Source organism: Megalopta genalis, chromosome 10, assembly GCF_051020955.1.
Source record: "Megalopta genalis isolate 19385.01 chromosome 10, iyMegGena1_principal, whole genome shotgun sequence".
Classification (NCBI taxonomy): Eukaryota; Metazoa; Arthropoda; class Insecta; order Hymenoptera; family Halictidae; genus Megalopta; species Megalopta genalis.
Window position 1 is genome coordinate 13,869,789 of NC_135022.1, and position 12,130 is coordinate 13,881,918.

General features: G+C 31.6%; 1 protein-coding gene, 2 long non-coding RNA genes and 1 other non-coding gene across 7 annotated transcripts in view; 1 reads left to right on the forward strand and 3 right to left on the reverse strand.

The window, feature by feature from the left end:
• On the reverse strand, positions 1 to 6,385 carry LOC117219979 (uncharacterized). 2 transcript variants are annotated; one of them, XR_013034270.1, is made up of 3 exons: positions 6,037 to 6,385; positions 3,954 to 4,801; positions 1 to 2,321 (listed from the first exon to the last, which is right to left on the reverse strand). It is a non-coding gene; the product is annotated as an uncharacterized LOC117219979 (long non-coding RNA). The 2 variants fall into 2 exon arrangements; XR_013034269.1 differs by lacking the exon at positions 6,037 to 6,385 and adding an exon at positions 4,889 to 5,079.
• The window catches only part of LOC117219978 (uncharacterized), a 22,684-nt gene continuing 15,153 nt past the window's right edge, over positions 4,600 to 12,130 (forward strand). Inside the window, exons 1-3 of one of the 3 annotated variants that reach the window (XM_033469560.2) lie at positions 4,608 to 4,728; positions 7,720 to 7,865; positions 7,992 to 8,464. In XM_033469560.2, coding sequence (XP_033325451.2) covers positions 8,024 to 8,464 — 441 coding nt within the window. In that variant the 5' untranslated portion in view covers positions 4,608 to 4,728; positions 7,720 to 7,865; positions 7,992 to 8,023. Of the gene's footprint in view, positions 4,729 to 7,719; positions 7,866 to 7,991; positions 8,465 to 12,130 lie in introns of those variants that run through there. The other 2 variants (XM_033469559.2, XM_033469561.2) reach the window with 2 other exon arrangements.
• LOC143260156 (uncharacterized) lies at positions 10,196 to 11,641 on the reverse strand. The gene is made up of 2 exons (XR_013034271.1): positions 11,084 to 11,641; positions 10,196 to 10,439 (listed from the first exon to the last, which is right to left on the reverse strand). It is a non-coding gene; the product is annotated as an uncharacterized LOC143260156 (long non-coding RNA).
• TRNAD-GUC (transfer RNA aspartic acid (anticodon GUC)) lies at positions 11,716 to 11,787 on the reverse strand. Its single transcript has one exon. It is a non-coding gene; the product is annotated as a tRNA-Asp (tRNA).

A 12,130-nucleotide genomic window follows, 5' to 3' on the forward strand; every position in this document is an offset into this window, starting at 1 on the left:
TAAAAAGTATGTTAATTTTATTAAGCAGCTCCAATTACAATCATTTCATTAAACAATTGGCGATCGTGAAGAAAAGGTATTTTTAGTTCGGCAATAAAAACGAAATGGGTTAAAGCATATCAACAAGACCATTTTATTACATGCTAATTATTTAGTTTCTTCTGAATTTTTATAATCTTTTCCTCCTCGGCTCGTCCTCGGTTTTCGTTTCACTGTTTCGCTTTTGCTACGTTACTCACAGCTTTTTATCTCCGCGCATTTCGCAACTCTTGGTCGTGAGATCAAAGGCATAAAATTTATTTCGTTTCATCTCACGTTTGTAGATATCACAGCTAGTCCTCACAAAGCGTATACACTCACACAGCGAAACGCGACCAACTTGTGCCGGCTCTTTGATGGAACTTAATTGGTAATCTACAATTAATGAACACCAGCTGTGACATTACAAATCAGTTCTTTTTAAACAGGCGAGGCTTTTTCTTTCCGCTCAGCATCGGATGGTATTTTGCGGTGCACTCGTTGATACAGATTAGATGAAATTCATAATGGACGAGGAAAACTGAACTTTTTATATCGGATTAATAGAATTGCTGGAATTGTAGGAACAAATGTGATAAGAACGTGATAAGAACAAATATCAAAATTTAAAACGATAGGAGGATTCAGAGAATTTAGAATTATCGATACATTTCCAACTTGTAATATTAAATAAAAATAATGGTAAAATTGTTAAATAAAGATCAATTTGCTTTTTGTTATTATTAATACTTAATTATTAAGTAAAGAGAACTATTAAATTCTTTGTTCTGCTCTTTTTTCAATTTGATGCAAACACATAACCATAGACTAAATTATATACAGAAGTTCGATAACAAGTTTTGCTTTACGACGTGTGCTGTAGCATTTTGTATCTTTTTATACTACTCTTCCTCTTTCATCTTGTGTATCCAGCAATCGTTGCATTTGTAATGGATATTATTAGCTCTAAAATACATCTTAAATCCTGAATCTGTGAAATATGTGAAGATTTAATGTATAAAGCATTACTGTGTCTGGCATCGTGAAAATATTTATAAAATTAGATTAAGAACATTGACATTTAAAAGGCAAATGAATTGAATTGATCTTGTTCATAATTTGATAGCTTCGTGGAAATTATTTTGTAATCTTGAAGGAAAATTTTTCTGTCGCAAAAGTAATACAGAAATACGACAAGTGACGAACCGCAATTTTGGTGACTTTTTCTACGAACCACAGTGATACGATAAAACCATGTTGACTAATTGGATATACTATTGCTAAATTTACGTAACCCTGAATTTGACAGTTAATGTACGATAACAAGTGCGACAACGACGAATATACAGGGCGTCCCTGAAAGATATGTAGAAGCAGACATCAGGTAATCTCTCATAAAAAAATATGAAAAAATTGCGGGATAACGTTTTCTCGTTTGTGGCCTGGTACTCGAGAAAATCGAGTTTGAAACATTTGCTTTGTACGTGCGCATACCATGTTTATAAACAATGTAAAATGCGACAGTTCTCCTTGTTGTTGCACACGAAGTACAAATGTTTTATACGAATCGTGTCTTAGCCGAGAGCGCGTATCTACAAAGCGAATTTTCAAACAGAATTTTCTCGAAAATTATGACCCAAACGAAAAAATGTTATTCTGTATTTTTGTCATATCTTGCCCGCTTTTGTGAATATCTTTCAGGGACACCTATATATAGTACATGTAATAATTATAAAGTAAACACAACCACTAAAATTGTAAAAGGAAATGAGCTAGGTGTAACATATAATAAGATGTAAATACTTCAATTTTTTGTAACAAGGATGATAATAAATCTAATCTAAACTAAATATAAGGTAGGTGTGGCAAAAAACAATAAATCGCTAAAAATGTATACATTTAGTGTACATAAATACTCTTCTGTAGATTATTAAAAGTAATTCATAATATTATATCATTAATATTAATTAATTATATCATTAATAATATATCATTAATAAATAGCGCAAAATTCTCTAACCAATGAAACTTTACTAACGGAACATTATGGCTTTTTCAGGGACTTTGAAGATCGAAAGTGTCCATCATCGAGGAACCAGAATGAAAATACGAGCTGATATTCCAAGGAGAATTTCTGACGGATGAGTGGTGCGCCCGGATGAGGTCTTCATCGGCCATAATTAAATATCCATTGGTCGGTGGGACTTTCGTCCGTTTGCAAAACTCTCTGCATACGTCGAAGATAAGCGGTTTCATTGATAATAACGCGTCAAACTTTCAGAGGTTGTTAGTGCAGATAGAAACTGGAAAGATATGGAATTATTGACACGATTCTTGAACGAAATAAAAGACTCATAACATTCGTCGCTATTCTGTTCATTTATATGCTATGCTTTTTATTAACAATAATTAACAATATCAAAGATGATCGGTAACGATGAAAGTGATCTGTACGCCTTTTCACTAAACGCTACTAGAATATGTGAAAACTAACATTATTTCGTAAAATGGAATCACGTGACCGAGTAAGACATCTCTTAATACCACGAGGATATTTGAATAAGTATGCGAAATTCCAATAATTCTAAAATTACAGAACGATCAATCAGCTGATTGATAAGATTGTATACAGAGATTAAACCAAGCTGTAGTTCGTCATTGCGCAAGAGTCAATAACCCGAAGCGAGACAATACAGAATGTGATGATCATGGCAACAAACTAACATAGGTGTGTTAGTACAGCGAGGAAGGAGTCTAAGATTAGACAATGGGACTATACTCAATTTGGCATAGAATTACCTTATTCAAAAGTAACAAAACATTCTAAATATTTGAAAAATGCTTTACAGTACAGTTAGTGCATTTGTTAGTGCAGCAATAGTTTATGCATATAGGTTCGGTTTATTGTTTGTGATAGTATTTAGCACAGTATATAGAAAGGAAGTTGTAATGCTTTTTCACGTTATTACTATAGCTTAAAATTCTTAGATTATGTCAAGATTACGTCAATCACATAATATTGCTGCACTAATGAATACACACTGTATTATAAAGCATTATCGGTTAATAAAGCTTATGAATCGGTTAGTTTGATGCCACATCGAGTATAGTCAGTTATGACACTAGCAAATCGTTAAGAATATGTGATAATGATTCGTTAAAACAAAGATAAGTAACGATTAAAATGTAATTCGTCAAAAAAGTCGGTTGAAAAATGCAAAAAAGAAAATGAGTACATCGGGACATTGATTGAAGTTTATCAAGGGTTTTAACAGCTCTGATTCTTGGAACGATGTTTTCTTACGAGCAGTTTTTTCACGTTCATACTTTTCTTGCATTTGACATCTGATTTGTTGACTGCCTTGGCCTAAATCATAAATTCTATCTTTCAAGTTAGTTACTATCTTCAATAATTTGTTGCAGTTGTATTATATATATATATGATACGACTGCAACATATTATTGAAGATAGTAATTAACTTGAAAGATAGAATTTATTATATATATATATATATATATTTATTATATATATGATACGACGATATATATTATTATTATATTATACTAAAATATCGCGATTGTTGTCTTACTTTCCAACTTTCCGACTGCATTTACATATATATATATATATATATGTATGTACGTAAATGCAGTCGGAAAGTTGGAAAGTAAGACAACAATCGCGATATTTTAGTATAATATAATAATAATATATATCGTCGTATCATATATATATATAATAAATTCTATCTTTCAAGTTAATTACTATCTTCAATAATTTGTTGCAGTCGTATCATACAGACAACAATCGCGATATTTTAGTAAATCGATATAATTACATTTAGTTACAGTGACCAGATCTTCGTACGCGAAATAAAAGCAATAAAATGAAGCAATAATTTCGTACGAAATAAAAGAATATAAATAAAACTTACAATAACTTAACAACGATCAAAAATCCAAATCATAGCTCCCATACCTGCAAAACGAAGATATTTTACTGTACTTCGCACTATAGTCCCTGTCAGATCTTTCTTGTCTATTCCTCAAGTTAATATAAGAGCATCGCTATTATTTTCGACGGTATGCACATGCAATCACACCTGTACGAAGTTCGAAGAAACTGTTCGAATAATTTCTAAAATCAAATGAAAATCAACTAACCTGAATCGGGTTCTGGAATCCATTTTTATTGCAATACATTCGAAGGAATTGAATGTTACTAGGATTTTTGGAACGCGGAAGGATACTATGGTGCATTTGAACTTACTTGTAAACGATTTCATCGATTGAATGAATTTAATATTATAGGAATTTTGCGGAGATGGCATTCGGCATTGAACGCGTTAAGGAAATCGCAGAGATGACGCATAAAGCAGCAAAAATGTTAGTTTACGATATCAGTAATGTTTTTAAATCGGGACGAGAGACAGTTCGTGCGTGCAATTTAATTCCCGTCCAGCAACCGATACCGCTGAAATCTGCACAGAAATGGAATAACACCGTTCCCATTGGAACACGCGGCCATCACGCGGCAGCCGACTGAAGATTATTCACGAATGCGAACTGACTCGACCGCTCGTCAGATATACCTCACGTTCGAACCGATAATCTGGTTATTCATTTGTCGTCTGTAAGACGATTCTCATCTACAACAGCTGTTTCACGTCGGCGTCGGTGCCCCGTTCGAGTAGCGACACTCCGCACAAAGTAAGTTGAAATTCCGATTGTTCCTATGTCGCATGCTGTGTCTCCGTACGGTGCACAATTGGACTCGGTTTACCTGCACAGCGAAACGAATATTCTCGAGGTTAACAGAACCGTCTGCGAGACAAAACACCCGTTTACGGTCGCGTTCTTTAATGTTTACCGTTTACTGTTCGATAAGCGGCGAAGAGGATTCGTGTCATTTTTACTGCACGTTTGCACGCCGGTGTAGCATGTACCGAATTATCGATCCGAATACGGTGGAATGCATTCGGTAAGGTTTAGTTAAATACATATATGTATTCGATAGTGTTTCGAGAAAACCGGAATGATTTTTATCTAACCTAATTGCGCAGATTTTTGATGTAGTTGTGGCGGAAAAGAGAAGGTGAAACACGGACAAAAACGTCGAGACGATAAGAGAATTTACGAGCAGTGGCATGTTATTGTTGATTTATCGAAATTATTAAGAGTGGTGATCATTTTCTATTTAAAGAAATATATGATGTTTCTCTATTTCTGACGGTGAATGCGGGAAAGCTTTATCAACCGCGTGTACAAGATAAATCGAGAATGTAGAATGTAATTCGTTGCGGAAGTTCAGTTTGAAAATTCGTCAGTTTCGTGTGCTTCGGCGCGTGTTCGCGCTAACTAGAATCGACGAGGTATGTATGCAGAAACGTGCATACCGATTCCAATTCGATAGTACCATTGTTTTGTACACAATAGAATTTCGATTGTTCGAGATTCGAACGTAACCATAATTCTATTCCTTTGCTAGTCAGTTTTGACTCGGAATATAATATAATATAATATATATTCGGAATGTAATATAATATAATATATATTCGGAATATAATATAATATAATATATATTCGGAATATAATATAATATAATATACATATATTCGGAATGTAGTATAATATAATATATATTCGGAATATATAATATAATATAATATATATTCGGAATGTAATATAATATAATATATATTCGGAATATAATATAATATAATATATATTCGGAATATAATATAATATAATATACATATATTCGGAATGTAGTATAATATAATATATATTCGGAATATATAATATAATATAATATATATTCGGAATGTAATATAATATAATATATATTCGGAATATAATATAATATAATATATATCCGGAATGTAATATAATATAATATATATTCGGAATGTAATATAATATAATATATATTCGGAATATAATATAATATAATATATATTCGGAATATAATATAATATAATATAATAAGAACGTATAACCCGTTCTATAATTGCGTACCTTTGTTTCGATCACTTGGAGATTGTATTTTAACCCTTATTCGTTCCTCGTGTTAATTCGATACATTTCCCACCGATTCCAAATAAATGGTATACTCTTCACTTTAATTAGTTTTTTACGTTAACATTTTAGGTTTTCATTTTTAACAGAGGGATTTGTAAAGTTAACTATTATCACATTATGTACCGGTCGTTATTTTGTAATTTTCGAAAGTCTACAATTTACAGTTAAACTGTTTAATAAATTGTTTAGTAGCTAACTAACTATTACAGTCGTGCTGAGAAACCAACAAATCACTCTCAATGATAATTTCCTTTGGGATTATCGAGTAGAAAAAGGATTGTTTAGATTTCTCTTAATATAGCACAGTAATTGACAATTCGATTAATAGTCTTCCGATAGATAAAGTGTTATCTTTCCATAACATTGACTTTATGTTGTGTCAACTCAACACAAATTAAGTGGGAAAAATGAGAGACGGATAAGAGTTAAAATAAAAATAATAGCATGCAGAATTATAATCTCTTTTATTACTTTTACTTTAGAGAGTACTGATATTTGAACATTGATGAAAAAAAACCTAAACATGCCTATACATAAATCTATACATGGTTCATTGCAAAAGCTATTATTATAACAGTTGCTGATTTTTTTCAAAAGTTTATGGACCATAAAACACTATCACCACGAAACGTTGGACGTCCAAACTAGACCTGTCCTTTAGGAAGAATTTATATAGCAATTCGAGAATCAAACAAATATTTTGAGGCTACAACAATGTCCAGAGAAATTTTCTGCATTCATATTAAGCCATGAAAGCTTATTTGATGTTTCTAATATAAGGAAAATTGAACGTTTCTTGCATTTGCTTGTGCATTCCATCGTTGCATTCCATGTTGCTCGTCGTAATAAAAATAAATAAATAATAAAAATAAATAAATAATAAAAATAAATAAATAAATTATAAATAGCATAAAATCTACAAATTTAGGGGTTAAACAAATGTTCTAAGGTTACTATCTATGAGAAAAGTTTGTATACAAATATATTGTAACAAAATACTCGAACTTTTTTCACAAAAATCATTCCCAAATGATAACTCCGAAGATTTACTGCTATTCGCTATTCCGGCACAGGTGGTGCCACTATGTTAAACCCACTAAAATATAAAAACTGCGTCCTTACACGTAACGGCATCGCACTCAAACTGGTAGACGAATTACCGACTATGGATAATTTTTTACAATCAGATGACGTAACTATGGAGTTTCAAAATATTTCTTAGCCTGTTGGTAAATTCGTCTACCAGTTTGACCGTTTGTTCACTACGTGTAATCGCATTACTTTGGTATTTTCAGAAGAAAATGATTCTTACTGAACTATACGTTGTACCCTAATAAGAAATAAAAGATTTTACCTAATATTAAATGCAGTAGAGCCTTCTGAACATTTCTGTACTCTCAGAATATACTTTTTGTCTCTAGATTACCACATTTAATTTTACCAATTTTAATTTTTTTTTTTTTAATTTAATTAATGAAATCGAACTACGTTTTAATATCAGTTGTAGGAAAAACATTACTGATGATACAATATGTATTTTAAACAATTCGAAATAGAGCATTGTCTAAGATTATGCACACGTATGCTGTAACTAATTTGTATGTCCTCAAATCTACATAGGGCGCTTTGGATCATCTTAATCTTATCGTGTCTAGACGTTTCTGGTTAATTGGAAACGATAAGCAAATGGTACAAATTCCATTACCACTTTTTATACGTATAATTAGCACAAAAATGATTGAATAGGCAAGTATCTTTCAAATTAGGTAAATATCCTGTGGAGTTTCCTCGTTAAATTACAAGTATATTATACAGAAATATTAAGTTTGAGAAATAAGTTAAGTTGGCATTTAAACAGAGTCTGTATGGCAAAAATTAATTTCTCCGTTTAGGTTCCGATATAGCTCGCACGAGAACGGAAAACATGAATAACAAAGTGTCGATATCCTTGAAAGACGTGTCGGCGGATAAACTAATTCCAGCTGAGATTCGCACTGATCTAAAACAGAATGTTTTGTCTGCGGACAAATTGAAGAACGTTGCTGTTAATCACGACCGTCAGATGGAGATCGAAAAAAAAGAAACAAAAAGCAAGAATGAAGAAAAGAAAGAAACAAAAAGCAAGAATGAAGAAAAAAAAGAAACAAAAAGCAAGAATGAAGAAAAAGTGCAAACACAAAATCTGAGCATGCCGTGTTGTAAATTGGAGAAACCGAAAACCGAGAATGTGAAACCAAAATGTGTCGAAGTGGAGAAAACTAAAGGAAAAATGGAGGTCACGGTAGCGAAAAAGTTGACCGGTGATGCTAGTACGAATCCAATCAAATCCTCGAAATGCACAATGATCCCAATCGTCAAAGGGTCGGTAAGTTTAATTTTCATAATAACTTCTATAATTGAAATTGTTGCCTTACCTTCCATTAAACCATCAATCCCAATAAATATTGTACGTACAATATACTTTGTTTATTCATTTATTTTAAAATTAATTTAATCTAATGTCTATTATAGTTTTAACGCCTTCGGTTCTTTTTGTTATAATATACCAAAGTAAATCTAAAATGCAACAAAAATGAAAATTCTTGTGAAAAAGTTTAAGTGAATGACTGATTGGTCCTAAGAATGAATATTACGAGTATTATACTTACCTAAGTTATTCTAACCAAGCGAATCCATGGGATGGAAATAAAATTAATGTTTTTCAATAGTCATGTCATTTATAGTATATTTTATGTAATAATATCGAATAATATGTATATAAAATGCAAAAAATTTAAAAAAAGAAATCCTTCCCAACAGGAAATCGAACCTTTTTCTTAAATTTTGATTTACTACTTATTTACAGTATTTACAGGAGACGCAAATAAAAATGTTAAAAACTATTTGTTAATCGCTTTATTACAATATTAGTATTTAGACGCAGTATTGATAATTCTATTTTGTACTATATGTCTGTCTTGTTATTCTATATTTTAGTTACAAGATATTAGATAACATCTATGACCATGCTTATAATCTAATTACATGTAATTATCGGTCATTACTGTGGGTGCTTACGCTACATTCTTATTAGTACTATTCATTATTGCACTTAGAAGCTTAATATCATCCACGGTTTATTTACTGTGCGTCTTTTGGTAAGTAACTATTTACACATTGTTTGTTTTTGGTATGCCTAATAAATTTGTATATATAACTTGTGTTTATAATATTAGCGAGAGGGGTAACGGTTGAACTTTTCATCACTAAAATAGTATAGGAGGATGGAAAATATAATACAAGAGTAACATTAAGATTATAATGTGATCGAATTATAGTTCAATAAAATAAAATAAAATTTTTCTCCCGAACCCCGGTCTCTCGCGTGACAGGCGGGGATACTAACCACATTTTTTTTTTTATAACATACGTTTATTATGCCAATAAAATATACATAAAGAGCGAGTTAACAAAAAAAAAGTATAACAAAAATGTCCTTATAAAAACGTACAAAAATAAGGAAAACTAATAAAGACTAATGACTCCTAACCTGGAGTGCGCGTGGTCTGGTCTGTTATACTATTGTCGCACTTATTGCTAAGCGATGCCAAGTATTATAAATTGAGATTTGATCTATCGTTTGGTATATTACATATAGGAAAATGGCGAGAAAAACTATATCGAATCGATCTTAGGGGAGGATTAGAGAAGCTAACTATATTTACATATATTCATGTAGAAAACCTAATTAAGAAGAAAAGAAATTATTATGGCACTTATTGCAGCTCTTATATACTTTGGCTAAGTTTGGTTTACTTAATTGCTAACGGTTGTGTATTTGTGTACAGAAAGGCACGGATAGGAAAAAAAAACTGTACAATCTTTGGTTTTATAGGTAGGGGTGGGGGGGAAGTTATTAGTTAATATCTATGTCTATACTTATATGCTAATTAAATATAGTTATTTGTTAATTGCGAATGCTTACTCTACCTTGTAAATACTATACATTATTGCACTTATATCTATTTGCACAATGTTTGATTTTGGTATATCTAGGGATTATGTGTAGCTTATGTTTATATTAATGCTAAGTTCTTATTATTAGGGTAGTAATAGATAAAGAATATAATACAGAAATTATATTAATAGTAATATAATATAATACAGAAATTATATTATATATTAATAGTAGCAAAATCCACTTACGAATAATAATACACAAGTAGTATATAAACTAGATAAAATAACATAATAGTTAAATCAGATTTAGTAGGTAATTATAAAATTAAAAATAAAAAATAATTCTCCCCGACGGGGAGTCGAACCCCGGTCTCCCGCGTGACAGGCGGGGATACTGACCGCTTTTTTTTTTTTTTTTTTAAACAATGCGTTTATTGTGCCAACAAAAATACAATATATACAAAAGATACAATAAACTCAAACGCAGAAAAAAAAAAGTGTAACAATAATCTAGAATTTATAGTCTAAACTAAAGGCTCGGAAATCCGAGCACGCACGGTTTAATCTTATAATTATATATGTATACTGCACTTATTGCAACTTTTAACACTTATGACTAAGTTTGGTTTACTAAATTATTAATATGTGTAATATGTACAGAAAGGCACGAGTAAGGAAAAACTGTACAATCTTTGGTTTTATGGGGTTGGTTTGAGGGAAGTTATTAATTAATACCTATGACTATGCTTATAATCTAAGTGAGTGCACTTATTGCAGTTAATTCATGTGCTTATGCTACGTTATTGTTGATACTATCTATTATCGCATTTATAATTCTAATAACAGCCATGGTTAGTTTATTGCGCGTTTTTGCTATTTGCGAGAGGTATCGGTTGTACTTCTTATTACTAAAAAAAAAGCATATAATACAAAACTAAAATTAAGGTTATGATGAGATCGAATCATGTATAATAACAAAAATATATTCTCCCCGACGGGGAATCGAACCCCGGTCTCCCGCGTGACAGGCGGGGATACTAACCACTTTTTTTTTTTTTTGTAACAAGCGTTTATTGTGCCAAAATTACATACAATATTTACATGGGGTACAATAAACTTAAACGCTAAAAAAAGTATAACAAGTAAAAGGTATAATTTATAAACTAAAGGCCCAGACGTTCGGGCACGCACGGTTTAAACTTATGTTCACTATTATGGCACTTATTGCAGCTCTTATATACTTTGGCTAAGATTGGTGTACTTAATTGCTAACGGTTGTATTTTTGTACAGAAAGGCACGGGTAGGAAAAAAAAACTGTACAATCTTTGGTTTTATAGGTAGGGGTGGGGGGGGGGGGGGGAAGTTATTAGTTAATATCTATGTCTATACTTATATGCTAATTAAATATAGTTATTTGTTCATTGCGAATGTTTACTCTACCTTGTAAATACTATACATTATTGCCCTTATGTCTATTTGCACGATGTTTGAATTTTGTTATATCTAGGGATTATGTGTAGCTTATGTTTATATTAATGCTAAGTTCTTATTATTAAAGTAGTAATAGATAAGGATATAATATAGAAATAATATTAATTATAAAATTAAAAATTAAAAATAAAAAATAAAAATAAAAAATAAAAATAAAAAAAATAAAATATAATAAAAAAATAATTCTCCCCGACGGGGAGTCGAACCCCGGTCTCCCGCGTGACAGGCGGGGATACTGACCGCTATACTATCGAGGAGGCGGACACTTGAAAAATTTTGTTTGTTGTATATTGGTATCGGGGGATTTTGGTCGGGTGTAGATGTGCTGGATTTATGTTTAGGTGGTGTTATAGCCACCAATATGTGTTGATGTTCTGACGATGTTTGTCCCTTAGGTCTATTGTGGATAATTTATAATTGAAACGTATGTTTGGGTCGTCCATCTTGATGTTTTTGTTGTACTTGATGTGTTTGTCGAATGTTCTTCTGTAGGCGTGGTAAATTATTGGTACGTTGTTCGAATTTTGTATGTAGCCCTCACTGTCCAGATAGATGAAGGATTCAGGGGGGATGTAGCCGGTTTTCATTGTTTCGGTGAAA